This window comes from Heloderma suspectum, chromosome 5 (assembly GCF_057233095.1).
Source record: "Heloderma suspectum isolate Gila_16-S chromosome 5, 16-S_ref, whole genome shotgun sequence".
In the NCBI taxonomy this organism is placed as follows: domain Eukaryota; kingdom Metazoa; phylum Chordata; class Lepidosauria; order Squamata; family Helodermatidae; genus Heloderma; species Heloderma suspectum.
Genome location: NC_139462.1, coordinates 23222898 through 23240822, shown reverse-complemented (window position 1 = coordinate 23240822; position 17925 = coordinate 23222898). Strand labels below are relative to the sequence as shown.

Sequence of the window (17925 nt, the reverse complement as noted above, 5' to 3'; positions counted from 1 at the left end):
GGCCTCAGTGGTTGGGGCATAGACTTCAATTACTGTGATGTTGAATGGTTTGCCTTGGATTCGTACTGAGATCATTCTATCATTTTTAAGATTGTACCCCAGTACTGCTTTTCCCACCCTTTTGTTGACTATGAGTACTACTCCATTTCTTCTAAGGGATTCTTGCCCACAATAGTAGATATGATGGTCACCTGAATTAAATTCGCCCATGCCTGTCCATTTTAGTTCGCTGATTCCCAAGATGTCGATGTTCAATCTTGCCATCTCATGTTTGACCACCTCCAGCTTACCTTGATTCATTGATCTGACATTCCAGGTTCCTAAACAATATTGTTCTTTACAGCATCGGATTTTCTTTTCACCACCAGACACATCCACAGCTGAGTGTCCTTTCGGCTTTGGCCCAGCCGCTTCACTCTTTCTGGCGCTACTTAGAAATACCCTCTGCTCATCCCCAGTAGCATATTGGACACCTTCCGACCTGAGGGGCTCATCTTCCGGCGTCATCTCTTTTAGCCTTGTGATACTTTCCATGGGGTTTTCTTGGCAAGAATACTGGAGTGGGTTGCCATTTCCTTCTCCAGTGGACCACATTTTGTCAGAACTCTCTGCCATGACCTGTCCGTCTTGGGTGGCCCTGCACGGCATAGCTTATGGCTTCACTGAGTTACGCAAGCCCCTTCGCCACAACAAGGCAGTGATCCATGAAGGGGCTAAATAAGTATAAATAAATGTAAATATCTTGCGTATTCAACAACCACATTCCCCCTCTCCCCACAGTTTTATTGGCCCAGTGTATTGGGGGTTGGACTCGATGGCCTTGTAGGCCCCTTCCAACCCTACTAGTCTATGATTCTAATCCTGAAGACATCCAAGAAGATGGTTCTATGCTGCTATATGTCTACTTCCTTGTTTTATTTGCTGCTTTTAACAGCTTTCTTTACACAGAGCCAACTATGAAGAGCTGCTGACGGCAGCAATATTTTGGGAAGCGTCAACAGTGCGATGCATAATTTAATAATGTGTGCTTGCTCAGCTCAGCAATGTTACTCAAATATATCTTCCCTTAGGAATTTCACCCTTCCTTCCCAGCTGGGACGAGGCGCCACTTTGGACAATGAAATTCCCTTTGCTGGAACAACACTGCAAACAAAACAAAACCACCTCTTCTTGGCTTGCTTAAAGATTTGGCTGGCAAAGCTGGAATCAAGGCAGATGTTGAACATTCTGTTCCTTTAGGCTGACAGTCTCCCTCTCCCTCTCTCCCTCTCCGCCCCCTCTTCAGTTCAGTCTTACGTTATAAATTTGCATGACACCAAACTGAAAAGTAAAATGACAAATCCCATTCTGTGGAGTTTTCAGCAAGAGCAAGCAACAAAGGAATCCACTTCCACTGCAGATGAAGGGACATGTCATGTTGTGGGCATAACTGGCTACCCTGCGAGAAAACAGCTGGGGCTCAAATTGGCCTTGAAGGCACTGCTCCCTCTGAGCATCTCTACACCAGCCTAAAATCCTGCATTTAAAACGGGGCTTTCTGCTTCCGTTTTAAATGCAGGATCACGACGACTCCCTTCTTCACGTGCTTCCTTCTGCCCCACCCCCTTCCCCCTCCTTCTCCCCATATCTGAGAGACTTCCATTATCTTTCATCGATCTCGCTCCTCTTCTTGACGCTTTTACTCTTTTCACGGAGGAAACTGAAGCAAAACGCAACGGGGTAATTTGATAGCTCATTATCTGAGATCTATTTAAAAATGGAACAAAGGGCATTCAGTGCAGGAGACGCCTTGTAGGTTCACGGCATCATGTAAAGAGCCCGCAAACTTCCATGAAGGAGCAATCTCAATCGCAGGATAAAAGCTCCGTGTGAAGGAGCCCTCTTCTTTCCGATGTTCCGAGATTTATTTATTTAGTATTTCATTTCTATACCGCCCAATAGCCAAAGCTTTCTGGGCGGTTCACAAAAATGAAAACCAAAAAGCACACAGTAAAACAATATAAAATATAAAAACATTAAAACCACAATATAACAATACAACCAGAATAAAACCAGAGTAAAACCTAGCAGCAATGCAGAGATTTAAAATACAGATTTAAAACAGCAAAGCGAAAAGTCTAGAAAGCTAAAATGCTAAAATGCCTGAGAAAATAAAAAGGTCTTCAGCTGGTGTCAGAAGGAATACAATATAAGTGCCAGGCAAACCTCACTAGGGAGCTCATTCCCCAGCCGGGGTGCCACAGCAGAAAAGGCCCTCCTCCTAGTAGCCACCCGCCTCACTTCATTTGGCAAGGGCTCATGGAGGAGGGCCACTGAGGATGATCTTAAGGTCCAGGCAGGCATATATGGGAGGAGGTGATCCTTCAGATAACCTGGCCCCAAGCCGTTTAGGGCTTTGAATGTTAATACCAGCACTTTGAATTGAGCCCAGAAATGGACTGGCAGCCAGTGCAGCTGGAAAAGTACTGGCGTAATATGAGCTCGCAGGCCAGTCCCTGTTAACAATCTTGCTGCCCTATTTTGGACCAGCTGAAGTTTCCAGGCCATTTTCAAAGGCAGCCCCATGTATAACACATTGCAGTAATCCAGATGAGAAGTTATCAGAGCATGGATAACTGTAGCTAGGCTATCTCTGTCCAGATAAGGGCGTAGTTGGTATACCAGCCTAAGCTGATAAAAAGTGCTCCGTGCCACTGAGTTCACCTCTGCCTCAAGTGACAGTTCTGGATCCAAGAGCACCCCCAAACTACGAACCTGATCCTTTAGGAGGAGTGCAACACCTCCCCCCCACCCCCGAACAGGTTGAATATCACCGAGCTGGGCAAACAAACCACCCACTAACAATACCTCCGTCTTGTCTGGATTGAGTTTCAGTTTATTGGCCCTCATCCAGTCCATTACTGTGCCCAGGCACTGATTCAGATCAGCCACTTCCTCACCTGGTTTTGATGAGAAAGAGAGGTAGAGCTGGGTGTCATCTGCATATTGATGGCACCTCAGCCCACACCTCCAGATAACCTCCCCCAGCGGTTTCATGTAGATGTTAAACAGCATGGGGGATAAAATAGAGCCCTGTGGAACTCCACAGCATAATTGCCAAGGCACAGAGCAATAATCCCCCATCCCCACCTTCTGGAATCAGCCATCCAAGTAGGAGCAGAACCACTGCAGTGCAGTGCCTCTAACTCCCAACCCAGACAACCTATCCAGAAGGATGCCATGGTCAATGGTATCAAAAGCCGCTGAGAGGTCCAGGAGAATCAACAGGGTCGCACTCCCCCTGTCCCTCTCCCGGCAGAGGTCATCCCACAGGGCGACCAAGGCAGTTTCTGTACCAAAACCAGGCCTGAAGCCCAGTTGAAATGGATTTAGATAATCCATTTCATTCAAGAGTGCCTGGAGCTGTCCTGCAACCACCCACTCAAGCACCTTGCCCAGGAAGGGGGTGTTGGCCACTGGCCTATAATTGTTAACGTCTGCTGGGTCCAGGTTAGGCTTTTTCAGGAGTGGCCTGATTACTGCCTTTTTTAAAGCGGCAGGCACCACTCCCTCTCTCAAGGAGGAATTTATAACCTCCTGGACCCAGCCAGACATCCCCTCCTTGTTTGATGTAATAAGCCATGAAGGGCAAGGGTCAAGCACACAAGTGGTCCATCGGACTTGGCCAAGCACCTTGTCCACATCCTCAGGCCTCAGTAACTGAAACTCATCCAATAAAACTGGACCAGATGGTGCTCTGAACACCTCTACCAATGGAACTGCATTAATCGTGGTGTCCAATTCATGAGGAATCTGAGTGACTTTATCTTCAAAGTGCCATGCAAACTCATCACAGCGTGCTACCGAGGGTTCCACCGTCTCTCTCCCTGGCCCAGAATGTAACAGGCTGCGAACCACTCGGAAAAGCTCCTCTGGACGACACTGAGAAGATGCAATGCTGGTGGAAAAGAACTATCCCTTTTCCACCCTCACTGCCACAGAGTAGGCGCGATAATGAGCTCTAACCTGTGTTCAGTCCGACTCAGCATGAGTTTTCCTCCACCTGTGTTCTAGCCATCTCCCCTCTTGCTTCACTGCCCTCAGCTCGGGTGTATACCAAGGAGCTCTGCTCAGAGAGAGAGAGCACTTGGGCGTGATCGTGTCAACCGCCCGAGTCATCTCTGCATTCCACAGAGCCACCTGGGCTTCAACAGGAGCACCAGCCATATAGCAGGAAAAAACCCCAGAGCCCTCTAGAATCCATCGGAATCCATTAGCCTCCGGGGACGGACCATTTTAATAGGTCCCCCACCCTTGCAGAGGGGAAAGGCTGCCAAGAGTCTAAACCTCAGCAGGAAGTGATCTGACCATGACAAAGGGACAGATGTTAATTCCTCCCCTTTCAGACCACCATCCTCCTGGCCTGTCGAGAAAACCAGATCAAGCATGTGCCCTTTTACATGCGTTGGGCTGATAACATGTTGGGACAGCCCCATGGTTGTCATGGAGGCCATGAAGTCTTGAGCCGCCCCAGATACAGCGGCCTCGGCATGGAAGTTGAGATCCCCCAGGACCATCATCCTAGGGGTCCTCAACACCAGGTCCGAGACGACCTCCGTCAGCTCAGGCAGAGATGAGTGCTCTCCTTATGTAGCCAAAACAGGCACCACCTACTCACAAGAGGGAGGGATCAGCCAGCTCTTATTTTTTTGCAAAAGTACAAAAAAAATCTTTAGGGGAAAAAAGCCCTGAGGGCATGCTCAGTGGCTAATGAATGGTGACGAGCTGCTGGGGGTGGCGGCAGGGCGGGGGGGGGGATAGAATGGAGTATCCTGAACAGGAGTACTCCACACTGCAACATTTTCTTTCGGGTTCAGTTTGTATCTTGTAACTGCAGAGCCTTGCCCGGTGCCCACTAACCTCAGTAGGCTGATGATGGGCTATGGTTACTTATTGGTGAGAGAAATGTGCTCTGTGCATCCCAAGAGGCACTCACTTGTGTTCTATTACATACTTCTGGTTGTAGGGGGAAGGGGCAGTTGTACCTAGTAGGACTCCTACATTTTTAACAGCTACTTCACACGCAGAAAGGGAACAAGTGAAGTTTTTCTTCATTACTATATTTCCAAACCAGGAGAAGTGCATCTGCTTTAGGCGAAGAAGTCCTGTCCTGCTAGGAAGAAGTTGACAACATAGTGCAAATTAAGGTCCCCTCTTAGGTCATCGTTATTGATCAATAGTTCTAATGGACAGGCTCCTGAGCACAAAACACAAAGAAACTGTAGTCACCAGGGAAACTCAGCCAGTAGGTACTTACTACATCTATGCAATGGAGGAGTTGGTCCTTGTATCCCTTGGTTTGCAGGGAATGGGCTTGTACTATGGGAGTAAAAAGGTAAAGGTGCCCCCAGCCAGTCGTGTCCGACTCTAGGGTGCGGTGCTCATCCCCGTTTCTAAGCTGAAGAGCCAGCACTGTCCGAAGACGCTTCCGTGGTCATGTGGCTGGCATGACTGAACACCGAGGTGCACGGAACGCTGTTACCTTTCCCACCGAGGCAGTACCTATTTATCTACTTGCAATTTCTTGCTTTCGAACTGCTAGGTTGGCAGAAGCTGCCTGGGACTGAAGACGGGAGCTCACTCCGTCACGTGGCACTCGGGTCTCGAACTGCTGACCTGCCAACCTTCCAGTCTGCAGTTCAGCGTCTTAACCACTAAGCCACCGCGGCCCTATGGGAGTACATGATCTGAATAGAAATCTCTCTCCTTGTGGCCGGACACAGTTTCTTCATTAAAATACCTAAGGGCGCAATCCTATGGGGATAGGTGGCCGCCTCCAAACTCAGAGGCGACCACCTATCCAATGCGGGGCAGGAGAAGCACGGAGAGGATCGTCTCCTCCATGCTTCTCCTGACCTGCATTTGCGGCTAGACAGCCGATTTCGGCTGTCTAGCCACAGGAAGTTGGGGCAGCGGCAGCTGGACGACACATAGGATGCTGGCATTTCCGTCCTCCCCGCCCCTGGGAACACCCCTTTTACGCCATTCCGCGCTGCACTTCCGAGCACAGGGCACGGGACTGTTCCACACTGCTTACAAGACAGCGCGGGAAGGGGGGAAAGGTTGGTTCTCAGGGAACTGATGTATCCTATGGTCGTCTAGCTGCTGACTAGCGGCCATAGGATTGGTCCCTCCATGGGCCAAAAAATTGAGTGGCAGGCAGCCTGTTTTAGCATGAACAAAAGGAAGTGCTTCCAGAGACTATGCATTATCAATGTATGACCTGGTTTGTTTGTTTGTTTTATTGCATTTTTATACCGCCACATAGCCGAAGCTCTCTGGGCGGTTTACAAAAGTTAAAACATTAAATACAATATAAAAAGTTTAAAAGCCATTTACAAAAAAGCACATAAAAGCACACAGACAATATACACAAACAATATATAACTAAAAACAACATTGAACTATCAGACATAACTAAAGACACATCCAGGACTGATTAAAACTCATAATGTGCTGCCAGATGCCTGGGAAAAGAGATAGGTCTTAACTTGGCACTGAAAAGATAATAATGTTGGTGCCAGGTGGACCTCATCAGGGAACTTGTTCCACAGATGGGGGGACACCACTGAGAAGACCGTCTCCCTCATTGCTGCCTTCCAAGCTTCCCTTGGAGGAGACACATGTCATGCTGGTAATTCCTGGGTTGTTTAACCAAGGAATTCCCGGGGATGAGCACTGTGTGTGAGCCATTTCCTCTTTTAATTTACAACCAGGAACAGCCCATTCCTGGGTTGTTTCGTGAAGTGCAAATCTGGAAACTCTGGGTTGTTTATGGGTTAAACAATCCAGAGTTAATCTAACAACAATCCATGGGTTAACTCTGGGTTGTATAACCTATGAACAACCCAGAGCTTCCAGATTCACACATCACGAAACAATCCCTTACTTAAAACTGGAAATGTTGAGCTTGCATGCTCCACTTGTCCCCTGCAATTCTTGGGTTAAACAACCCAAGAATTGTCATTGTGATGTAAGAACCAGGTCAAGGCTGATGTTCCATTTCTGTCTATCAAGCTGATATGTGGTGGCATTTTCCCCGACCACTGATCATTTGGAGGCTTCCCTGCTTTTCTGAAGTTTTCCTCCATTCTCAAAGCCTCTCCTAAGGCTTAGTTAGTTAGTAGTAAGGGCTTTAAGCAAAGATATGCTGGTATTTTTGGCCCTGCCTCTTTTACATTTGCACCGCAGACCCAGGAATTGCAAAAACACACATGATTTTTGAGTGTCTGGTGTGAAAAAAGCCTTGCCCACAAAAATGTAGCAAGAAGGCCTGCAAATTCCTGCACCATCATGAGTAGAGAGACTAGATAATATCCCCTCACCTTCTTTTTGTGACGGGGATGCAAAGAACAAGAAAATATTTTGCTAGAGAATTAAAAATATAAAGCGAATTCAATATTCCGGAAAGATGGTTCCATTTGGTTGTTCCCAGCTCCAGTTTACCAACACAGATGTATTCATTCGCTACGTTTGTGTACCCAAAATGCAACTACAAAGCATGTACACAGACTCCCTTAAATATGTATTATTAATTTGTCATTTGTAAACTCTGCTGTTGAGTCAGAATGCCACTAGATGGAGCCTGTATCATGGTTTTTGGAGAGCTGTTGTTTACAAACTTGAGTTGGCAACCGGGTCAGCCTCACACATCAGCTCTGTGCAATCTTTGGAATAATTTCTTCTTTTTTCCTGTAAGGAAGGCTCCTGCAAGCGTTCACTGTTGAACCGTCGTCGAGAACAAATAATTTTATAGAGCTACAAGAGGTGGGTGTGGAAAGAGGGTGTTTTTAATGAAAGTTCTCTGTCGGTAGCACAAGGCCCTTAGGGGCCAGGAAGCCATTTTTCATACCCCAGAGGGTGTTCCTCTTCCATCCATCTCTTTCCCTACATAAATCTGTAATGTGGTCATCAAGGTAGATGCTAGAAATAAATGGGATCCTCTGAAACAGCGGTGTGCCTGGAAAAGAGATAGAAAGGGTAAATGACAGTAGATGGAAAGCAGAGTAGAACATTTTTTTAATGTTCTCATTTATTAGAATTTAGTCTGATTTAAACTTTCAGCTTAACCTACCTCACAGAGTTGTTGTGAGGATTATATGGGCGAGTGGGGAGCCACGTGGACAACCCCAAGGAAGGTGGGATAAAAAATTATATACATTAAAAAAAAATGTTCCAAGCAAGTAGGTTTCACAGGTGGCAAGGAACCGTTTTTGCTTCTAGTCAATGCAGGACAGTCTCTTATAGAGCCCATGGATACAACAGACAGTGTAGCAAGAAGGTCCATTTCTGGGCACAATTTGAAGTGCTGGTGCTTACTTTTAGAGTCCCCTAAATGTAGGACCAGGGTATCTGAAAGTATTTCCTGCCGCAATCTCAAGTCACCTCTACATTAAGATTGTCATCAGAGGCCCTCCCGCTGGGTGCCACCTCTATCTGAGGTGAGCTGGGTGGCAACTGGAGAGAGGTTCTTCTCGGTGGTGGCACCTCAGCTGAGGAATGTTGTCTCCAGGAGGTTTGCCTGGCGCCGACTTTGTAATCTTTCTGGCACCACACAAACTTTTTATTTTCATGGAATTCGTTGAATGCTGCTTTTATATGCTGTTTTACTGATGTTAGTGTATGTCTGTGTGTGGTTTAATATTATTTTCAGGGAACCCTAAGGGTGGGTTGTTGGAGGCTCATAGGAACCTCAGATCCCTTGCCCCACTACAGATCCCACGAATCTCTGCAGGAGGCTTCCATGAAGAAGTGATAAAACAGCAATATAAGTTGATGTTGAAGATAGCTCTCAGTCTATTGCACATAGTTGTCTCCAGTCATAAATAATAATGATGCTCTGCAATACCCTTTATTACATCAGTAGCAAAACTGTAAGAGATGTCAGAGACAAGACAGGCCTAGGGGCAAACATGAAGGGTTAGACCTAGGGGCAAATAATAAGGGCTGCATGGCAAATGGACCTCCTATAGGGGAAGCAAGACTTACTAGGACGCCGGTCTTTGATTAGGAAAATGTAAGTAACAAGCACAGTGCCTGAGATCTCTGTAGCCTATGAGCAAACTTTATTGCCCATCAAGATGGACATTAACAAGGGCAATTTTAATTAATGGAGGTTGCAGGAGGAATCCAGCACGTTGCTGGGCATTTTGCATCGGCAATGAGTGCCTTTATAATTAACTAGGATCATTTATATAACTAGAACCAAGCCTGCAATCCTAAACACACAGTAGGGCAGCCTTCCTCGCCCTGGTGCCCTCCTGATGTGTTGGACTGCAATTCCCATCATTCCCAGCCAGCATGGCCATTCTCATGGGCTATGCTGGCTGGGAATGATGGGAGCTGCAGTCCAACACATCTGGCAGGCACCAGGTTGGGGAAGGCTGCTTTAGGGAGTAAGCCCCATTGAACATGGCAGGACTTATTCTGTGTACACATGTGTAGGATTGCACTATAGGGCAACTGCCTTATATTGAGTCCATCCATTTGTCCATCTTGGCCAATATTTACTTTGGCTGCAGTTCTTCAGCATCCCAAGTTACTGTGAACCTTTTTACCTGGAAAACCTGTCATGGAAGCCTAAGAAGACACACCTATCAGGAAGCTCAACAAGGACTTTATTATCTCTTAAACAAGAACAGAATAGCAGCAGGAAACCCCTGACTCCATCTAGATACAGCTACGTCCAGTGCCACCTAGTGAATAAACAATAGAATGACACTATCCACAGAGAATTAACCTGGCAACTTATGCATGCAGCGCATGTGTTCTACCAATGAGATATAAGCCATTCCCCAATATGAACATATGAAGCTGCTATGCGCAGATATTTTTGTTGTTCACATGTAACAAAACCCCACTATGGGTGAATTCTCCCATGGGGCTTCTCGTTGCAGCACTGGCTGCCATTTTGAAAATTGAAGTTGTGGAGGGAGGCATGCCACGGCTTGTCGCTACGTGCAAGCCTGGTGAGGGTGGGTTGATGGGGTGGTTAACAAGCCACCTGCAACCCTAAAACAGGCCATGGCTTCTGGAAATTCACCCACAGTGGCTTGCCAAACCAAGCCATACAAACCAAGTCAGTGTCAGCTATGGCTAGCAACTACCCGAGATTGTTTTTGAACTTAATACGCCAGAGATTTAATAGGGAGGGACTTCCTGTATGCAAAGTACATGTTCTGCCACTGATGGTTGTTCCCTGTGACGGGGTTTCCCAGGGGTAGCCTTCTCAATCTGACCCCTTCAGAGGCATTGGACTGCAACTCCCAGTGCTGGCTGGGAATGATGGGGGTTGTAGTTATACACCTTTGGAAGGCACCAGGTTGAGAAGGCTGCCCTAGGGGCAGTAGTTATATTAAGGTCTGCCAAATTCAGATCTATTTGGGACAGACAAGATACTGTCTGGGGGATGGTGGAAGCCCGATTCCTTCCTGCCAGTCTCCTGGACCACCACCCTGGCCCCTTTGCAGAATTTATGTCCACTGCTTCCACTTTGTTCAGATGCCCTGGTCCCTTCCTGGTGTTTGTTGGTCTTTACCTCTTGTCACCAATACCCATCTTTTTTAACTGATTGCCCATGGGTGCATGGAAAGGAGAATTTCAATTTGTATGCATTTGGTTTTTAAAGATCTAAAAGGATAATCCTAGGAATGGTGGTTTAAAAAAAAAAAGTGATTGGAAGAATTGCTTTTATATTTATTTCAATTCTTGCATATATCTATTGCATGAAAGCGTTTAGGAGATGGTACTAAGTTGGATGGCTAAATGTTCCAGTGATCTTTCAATTATAGGTGTGCTCAGTGAGACGTCCAGCAGTTTCTGAAGTGTGTGTGTGAACAGGTGCCGCCAGTCATCTGCCATGGAGTACGACTTGCACAGGAAGAGGACGTTGCCATTTGTCTTGAAAGCCAGTGCTTATAAAGTGTATGTATTTCTTACCACTTTGTACAAATACATTCGAGCTCCCATCATGTAAATCACTGATCTTTCCAGAACAACATAGGGCTTAGAACAGGGGTTGGCAACCTGCAGCCTTAGGGCCTCCTGAAGTCCTTGGTCTAATGTCAAAAGCCCATTGCAAGCAATCAGTTCAGGCCTCTGGCAAGAATGATCTGTCCCCTGCCTAGCAAGGAGGTAGACGGAAGGCTTCATTACACAAGACTAAAACTCCTGCAATTTACCAGGGCTTCTGCTTCCAGAATCTTCGTGGGATTAGATTGGGTCCTTCCCACATGGCTTTAAAACCCCTGTAAACTTCTATGTTTTTCATTACAAAGCCACTAGATGGCACTGTTGTTTTATTTTCAATAAAGGCGACTTTAAACAGTATACCCTCATTTATATCGACTCCATGGTGGGAGGAGGGAAAATGCCAGACTTTTGTCGTCATGGAAAACAACGCAATAGAGCTCACAAAGAGCGGGAGGTTCCCTGGAGGAGGGCTGCGTCGTGTACAGGACCTGCAAACTTCTGTGAGTAAGCAATCTCCATAGCAGGATAAAAGCCCCCTGTGAAGGAGCCCAGAGAGTGAGAATAGGCAGTGGCAGAAAGCAAAAGAGGAAAGGGGAGGCCCTGAGCAGTTTAAGCTCTGGCCCCAGGCACCACAGTTATGTGGATCCTGACAGATTAACCCTGAGGAAAAGTAGCCCTTGACAGAAAAAAAAGTTCCTCACCCCTGGCTTTGAAGAACAGAAGGTTATCGCTACCAATCCCTCGCCAGGATTCTTTGCCCACAAGGTTTGTCACAGATTAATTAATATCATTCACAGCATAACACAAATAGAGAAGGAGAGCAAAAATGTGTCCTGAATTAAGGTGCAAAGCAAATACCTCTGGTAAAATGAACCAAGTTACATACTCTAGGAGAACTACAGCAGTTGAATTCAAAATGGGCTGTACCCCCTCTACATGCAGTGGGGCGTAAGAATGAGTCTTGGGATCCCCTCTGCCTCTCTTGCATGTAGAACATTATGTGTAAATGGTCTGTCTCCACACATTCGTCATACATGCGTTTGCAGTCCATCCTCAGTTTGTAGAAGTACAAAGCAGCTTCAGGGGAAAAAACACACACCTAAGGATCGGGGGGGGGGGGACCCAACACAGGCCCGTGAGGACTGAGCATGCTCAGTGGCATGGAATGCTGGCTGACTGTTGGGGGAGGCAAAAAACAAGCCGAGGGGGAGACATGTGGGAGGGAAAATGGAATAGAGTATCCTAGACAGGGGCATGGCCGGCTGGAACCCTGAACAAGAGCACTTCACTCCGTCATGAGTGATTTACCTCTCGGACTAACCTACCTTGCTCACTGTAGTATTGCCATTCCAGGCATGATCGTGTAGAATTTGCTGCAGTTACAAAACGTTTGCTGGCAGCATCCAAGGAAAAAATAGCCAACCCTCTCCATTTTGACATATGTTGGGGCTCTCCGTTCAAACTGCGGCACGTGACAACTGTTTTGAAAGCACAGGTCCCTTCTGTACAGAGTAAGTTTTATGGGGTTTTATGCGGTGGAGGATAGGGCCTTTGATCTGGAGTGGGAATGGAGTCAATGATGGGTCCAACACATTCTCCTTTCCTCTAAATTGGATTGCTCTGTTGGTACATAACTTAGGGTATAATCCTATGCATATTAGACAGAAAAAAAAATCCTACAACTCCAGCATTCCTCGGCCAGCCATGCTGGTTGGGGAATGCTGAGAGTTATAGGACTTTTTTCTGTCTCAACATGCAGAGGATTCCATCCTTAATTCATCGTATTTGCTGCCACATGATTTAGCAGTAGCCATTGGCTTCAGTCAGCATTCCCCAACCTTGGAAGCCATCTAATCCAACTCCCTGTGCAATGCAGGATCTGTAATGCATAATGCATTTACAGGATGCCTGATAGCTGTCCATCCAGGCTTGCAAGTGGAACTTGCAGAAAGCTGTGTTTGTCCATGAGCCAGTGTGGTATAGTGGTTAGAGTGTTGAGCTGGGACTTGGGAGATCTGGACTCTAGTCCCCACTCGGCCATGAAGCTCAGTTGGTGACTTTGGGCCAGTCATTGGCTCTCAGCTTAACCTACCTCACAGGTTTATTGTGAGGATAAAATGGAGAGGAGCTGGACTATGTAAGCTGCCCTGGGTTCCTTGCAAGAGGAAAAAGGTGGGATATAAACATAATAATAAATTAATTTTTTTTTAAAAAAATCCAAAAGCAACAGTAGCACAGAAACAAATTAAAAAGTCAGGAAGTAGTGAGCAAGCTTTTGCATTCATCAGAATTCTTCTTTAGGCTAGACATGAAGTAAAAAAGTAGGGAGAAGAAACAGATGGGGGAAATGTTTAGATATGACACAGAGCCCAATTCTGCAGTGGTGGTACTTAAATGGAATGGAGGAGGTGTGGCACAGACTTGGCTTTCCCTAACCTGGTGCCCTCTGGATATGTTGGACTACAACTCCCATCATCCACCAGCCAGCATGCTGGCCATGCTGGCCAGGACATTATGGGAGTTGTAGTCCAACACACCTGGAGAGCACCAAAGGCTAGCTTAGATAATTATCTTTAAAAAGTCTATCCCAGTCTTCTATTGATGTTATTAGAGTGATTAACAGCATAGATTAAAAAGAGTTTCAGACAAATTAATGGTGGATAGGTCTTTCAATGACTCTTAGCCATGTTCGCTATATGGAACTTCCATGTTCAGATGCAGTATGCCCACTGAGTACCAGTTGCAGGGGAGAGGGCTATTGCCTCCATGTCATAGAATCATAGAATAGTAGGGTTGGAAGGGGCCTACAAGGCCATCGAGTCCAACCTCCTGCTTGTCTTGAACGCCTCCAGTGTGGGAGAGCCCACCATGTCCAGCTTGTGAGTTTCCCAGAGGCATTTGGTTGGCCACAGTGGGAACAAAATATTAGACTAGATGGAATATTGGAACAGAATATTGGACTAGATGGTCTGATCCAGCAGAGCTCTTACATTGAATCCCATATTTTCTTGATATCTGCAATGTTACAGTATACCTTAAACCAGGGATGGGCAATCTTGGCCTAATTTCAGAAGCCCTCTGCATGCAATCAGTTCAGACCTCTGGACAGAACAAGGCTGCCCCTCCCCAGGCATCTCCCTGGGCAAGAAGAATGGGGATGTGGGGGAGGGAGCGGGGGGAGGGAGAGAGAAATGGCTTGTAGGAGGAGAGAGAGAGAGTGAGAGAGAAAGTGGGTGGTAAAGAGATAGAAAGGCCATGGGAAAAAGAGGGTTGCAGAAAGAGAGAGAAAGCGAGTGGCAGAAAGAGAGAAAAAGGGAGTGGCACCAAGCCCCACCCACCACCAGCATGCAGTCCCCAACCTATTACCCGCATGGGAATATGGGCCTCGACAGGTAAAATGTTCCTCGCCTCTGCTTTAAACCAGTGGCCATAACAGTGGTGTTCCTGTTCCCAGTAACCATCTACCGAGCCTCTGAAGGCAGGTAGGAAGGCCTGGGATGGAAGGCCTCAGATGAAGATCTTAATTTGCTGTCAGATTCATATGGGAGCAATCATTATTTGAGAAAACAACCATGGACAAGACTGTGGAAACATCAAGAACACTAGTTAGATATATTTAATCAAAGCAAATTTAAACACTAAGTAAAAGGAAGTGGTGAGAGCCCAACATTGTAGCTTATTTTAAATCGGTGATAAGCAATTGCTGACCTGAAGCTATTTTATGTGGGCTTGATGGTCTTACCAAATTTTAATCAAAATATGGCTTCTCAAGTTGTAAGAAATCGGGATATCATCCTTCAAGATTGCATCTCTCTTTTTAAAGTTTGTATGAAACAGGTACCTAGGACAGAGGTGGGGAACTTGTGGCCCATCAGATGTTGGATTCCAGTTCCCATCAGCCCCAGTCATCATGGTCAGGGATGATGGGAATTATAGAATCATAGAATAGTAGGGCTGGAAGGGGCCTATAAGACCATCGAGTCCAACCCCCTGCTCAATGTAGGAATCCAAGTCAAAGCATCCCTGACAGATGGCTGTCCAGCCTCGTCTTGAATGCCTCCAGTGTGGGAGAGCCCACCACCTCCCTAGGTCATTGGTTCCATTGTCACATTCTAAAAATTAGGAAGTTTTTCCTGATGTTCAGCCGGAATCTGGCTTCCTGTAACTTGAGCCCATTATTCCGTGTCCTGCACCCTGGGATGATTGAGAAGAGATCCTGGCCTTCCTCTCTGTGTCAGCCTTTCAAGTCCTTGAAGAGCGCTATCATCTCTCCCTTCAGTCTTCTCTTTTCAAAGCTAAACATGCCCAGTTCTTTCAGTCTCTCCTCATAGGGCTTTGTTTCCAGTCCCCTGATCATCTTTGTTGCCCTCCTCTGAACCTTTTCCAGTTTGTTCTTAAAGTGTGGTGTCCAAAACTGGACACAGTACTCAAGATGAGGCCTAATCAGTGCTGAGTAGAGGGGAACTAGTACTTTAGCTGTAGACTAAAAATGTTAGGTAGGGGTAGAGATTCCCCACCCCTGACCTGAACTGTACATGTTCATGTATGTGTGTAATGCTGTGACTGACCATTCTGTTTCCTGACTAGGAAGCCCTCTCTGCTAGGCAGTTCCATCTTCATTATGGAGCCTCACCACTCATGAGCGTTGTGCAGCTAGGAAATGAATTTCATGCAGTCCTCGGCCTAATCTCAAAAGCCCTAATTTCAAAAGTTTGGCGAAATTGTAGCTCCTAAGAAGTTGGCCATTTCTGTTCTGAATAATTGCCTTTTAAAAGAAAATCCCATTACATTGTTCTGTTTTGCTTTTTGCTTTGCAGTGATAGAGGCAGAGAGGTCTGTGGAACTCCAAAGACTTGAGAAGATTGACCTTCAGCGCAAGATTGCACGGCAAACAGAGCCTGAACTGAAAAGCAAGCGATTTTTGGAAAGAAGACCACTGCCCCCACGTGGTCCCAACTAGGCCTTACTCACATTTCTGGCTGTATCAATCTACATTTCCTGTCAACAATGGTCCAGCCATTATATGCATCAATGGACAAAGAAAGCAGGCCATCAAAGGGCTTCCTGCAGCCACAATACAATCATGAGTCCCTGGTGACATAATTTTAATGATTAAATACAGGGTTGAAAAACTGGTCACTAATTCCTAATGGTCATAATTACAGGGACAACATGAGAAGTGACACTGTGAAGATCATCCCACAAGGCAGAAACCCCGCATCCCTACAGCGGCTTTCTGTTTATGTTTTCTTTGCAGTATTACAATCAGCTCTGTTACACTGGTGGACAAGGGAAACCACATGGTTTGAATTGAAACCTTCAGCTTCAGCACTTTTCCTATGTTTTCTTTTAGATAGCGCCATCTAGTGGTTGAAATATAGTGGTATGCTGATTTTAGACACCACCGATTCTGCGCATTTTTTTAAAAAAAACTTTTTAAAAAAAATGTGTGGTGCTTTTTACAGCAGAATAAACCTGAAAAAGCACAGGAGGGGCCCTGGATGTTGACAACATTATGTAAAGGATCTGCAAACTTCTGTGAGTGGCCAATCACCAGCGTGCAATAAATTACTCATATAAGGAAGCTCTCAGGCCCATGCTCAGTAGCAATAAACCAGCCTTCCCCAACCTGGTGCCCTGCTCCAGATTTTTTGGACTTCAACTCCCAACAGCTCCAGCCAGCATGGAGAATGATTAGGAATGCTGGGAGCTGTAGTCCAAAAAATCCGGTAGGCACCTTGTTGGGGAAGGCTGCAAGAAATGCTTGTTACCTGCACAAGCTTTAGGCTTGCGCACTTCTTCTCTAGTGTGGCCATGAGGAAGAGATAGAAGCTTTAATTTCTGATGTGAATTAAACACAGTTTAGCTTTACGCCAAAACTCTAAACTGTGGCTTATCTAAACTATGGTAAGGGAAAATAAGCCAGCCTCACAATCCATGTGTTGAATTTGTCTTGTTTCAACTAACCCTGGTGGAGACTAACCACAGTTTGTCTGGGTTCAGACATAACGCTAAGCTGTGGTTAGTTTAAAGTTTCTGAACCCCTCCTCCAAGCTGCACTGGAGGAAGGACGGTGTGTGCATGTGTGTGTGTGTGTAATGACAAGCCATGGTATTACGTATTACAGTTCTATGAGACTAATTATTCTTCTTAGGGCTGCTTTGTTTTTTAAAGCATACATGTTTTATTTTTTCCAGAAACACATGTATTTTTAGAAAGCAAAGCTAGTCATGTTGGTCCAACCCCCCCACCCCGCCAGAACACAGAGTTGGGCAAATATGGTTAGTACTGCTTGACTGTGAACATATATTTTTGAAACAGAAGGCAGGATTGACTGATGTTTCCTCATACAGCAGTGTATAACCTCCACAGGTGATGTACATTAATTCTTTTTCATTTCTAAAGGAAAATAAGTTGCAAGAACAAAAATGTGTGGACTAGCATTCTTCTCCGTAATAAGCTCTCCCCAATTTGGCAAAGAACAATCTCTGTGTGGATTTGTGGAATGGCTGGGATTGTGAAGGAAATGATTTTAACTTCCACTAAAATAAATTAGCAAAAGAAATTAGCGAGGAGAATGGATTCCATGGTACAGTTCACCATAAGGGAAATAGAAAGGGTGATTTTGCAACTCTCCTGTTCAGAGAAACCACAGGAAAATTGGCATCTCTTTTATTAAGCACAAGCTTTCTTGTGGAAAATGATGGATCTTTTAAAAAGACCAAGAGGTTATGAATTCATGGAATGGTTCACCTCCTTCCTTATGCAATCTTTGGTAGCAGACCGCCCCCCCCCCCCATGTTGGTCTGGTTAGAAGGGTCGTGTGTAGCTAAATGTTACACGTGACAGAGGGAAGCTATGAAAACACTGTCCCCCTGCTGAGTTCTTCACCCTCATGGCAAGTTATGCTTTAGA

At 45.9% G+C, this 17925-nt stretch overlaps 1 protein-coding gene across 1 annotated transcript; it reads left to right on the top strand.

The window, feature by feature from the left end:
• The first annotated feature begins 7628 nt into the window (after positions 1 to 7628).
• LOC146343689 (uncharacterized protein C4orf36 homolog) lies at positions 7629 to 16406 on the top strand. Its single transcript, XM_084860221.1, has 4 exons — positions 7629 to 7806; positions 10830 to 10962; positions 12364 to 12521; positions 15828 to 16406. The coding sequence occupies exons 2-4, from the start codon at positions 10898 to 10900 to the stop codon at positions 15968 to 15970; spliced, it is 366 nt and encodes a 121-aa protein (XP_084716347.1). The 5' UTR covers positions 7629 to 7806; positions 10830 to 10897; the 3' UTR covers positions 15971 to 16406.
• Positions 16407 to 17925: the final 1519 nt, after the last annotated feature.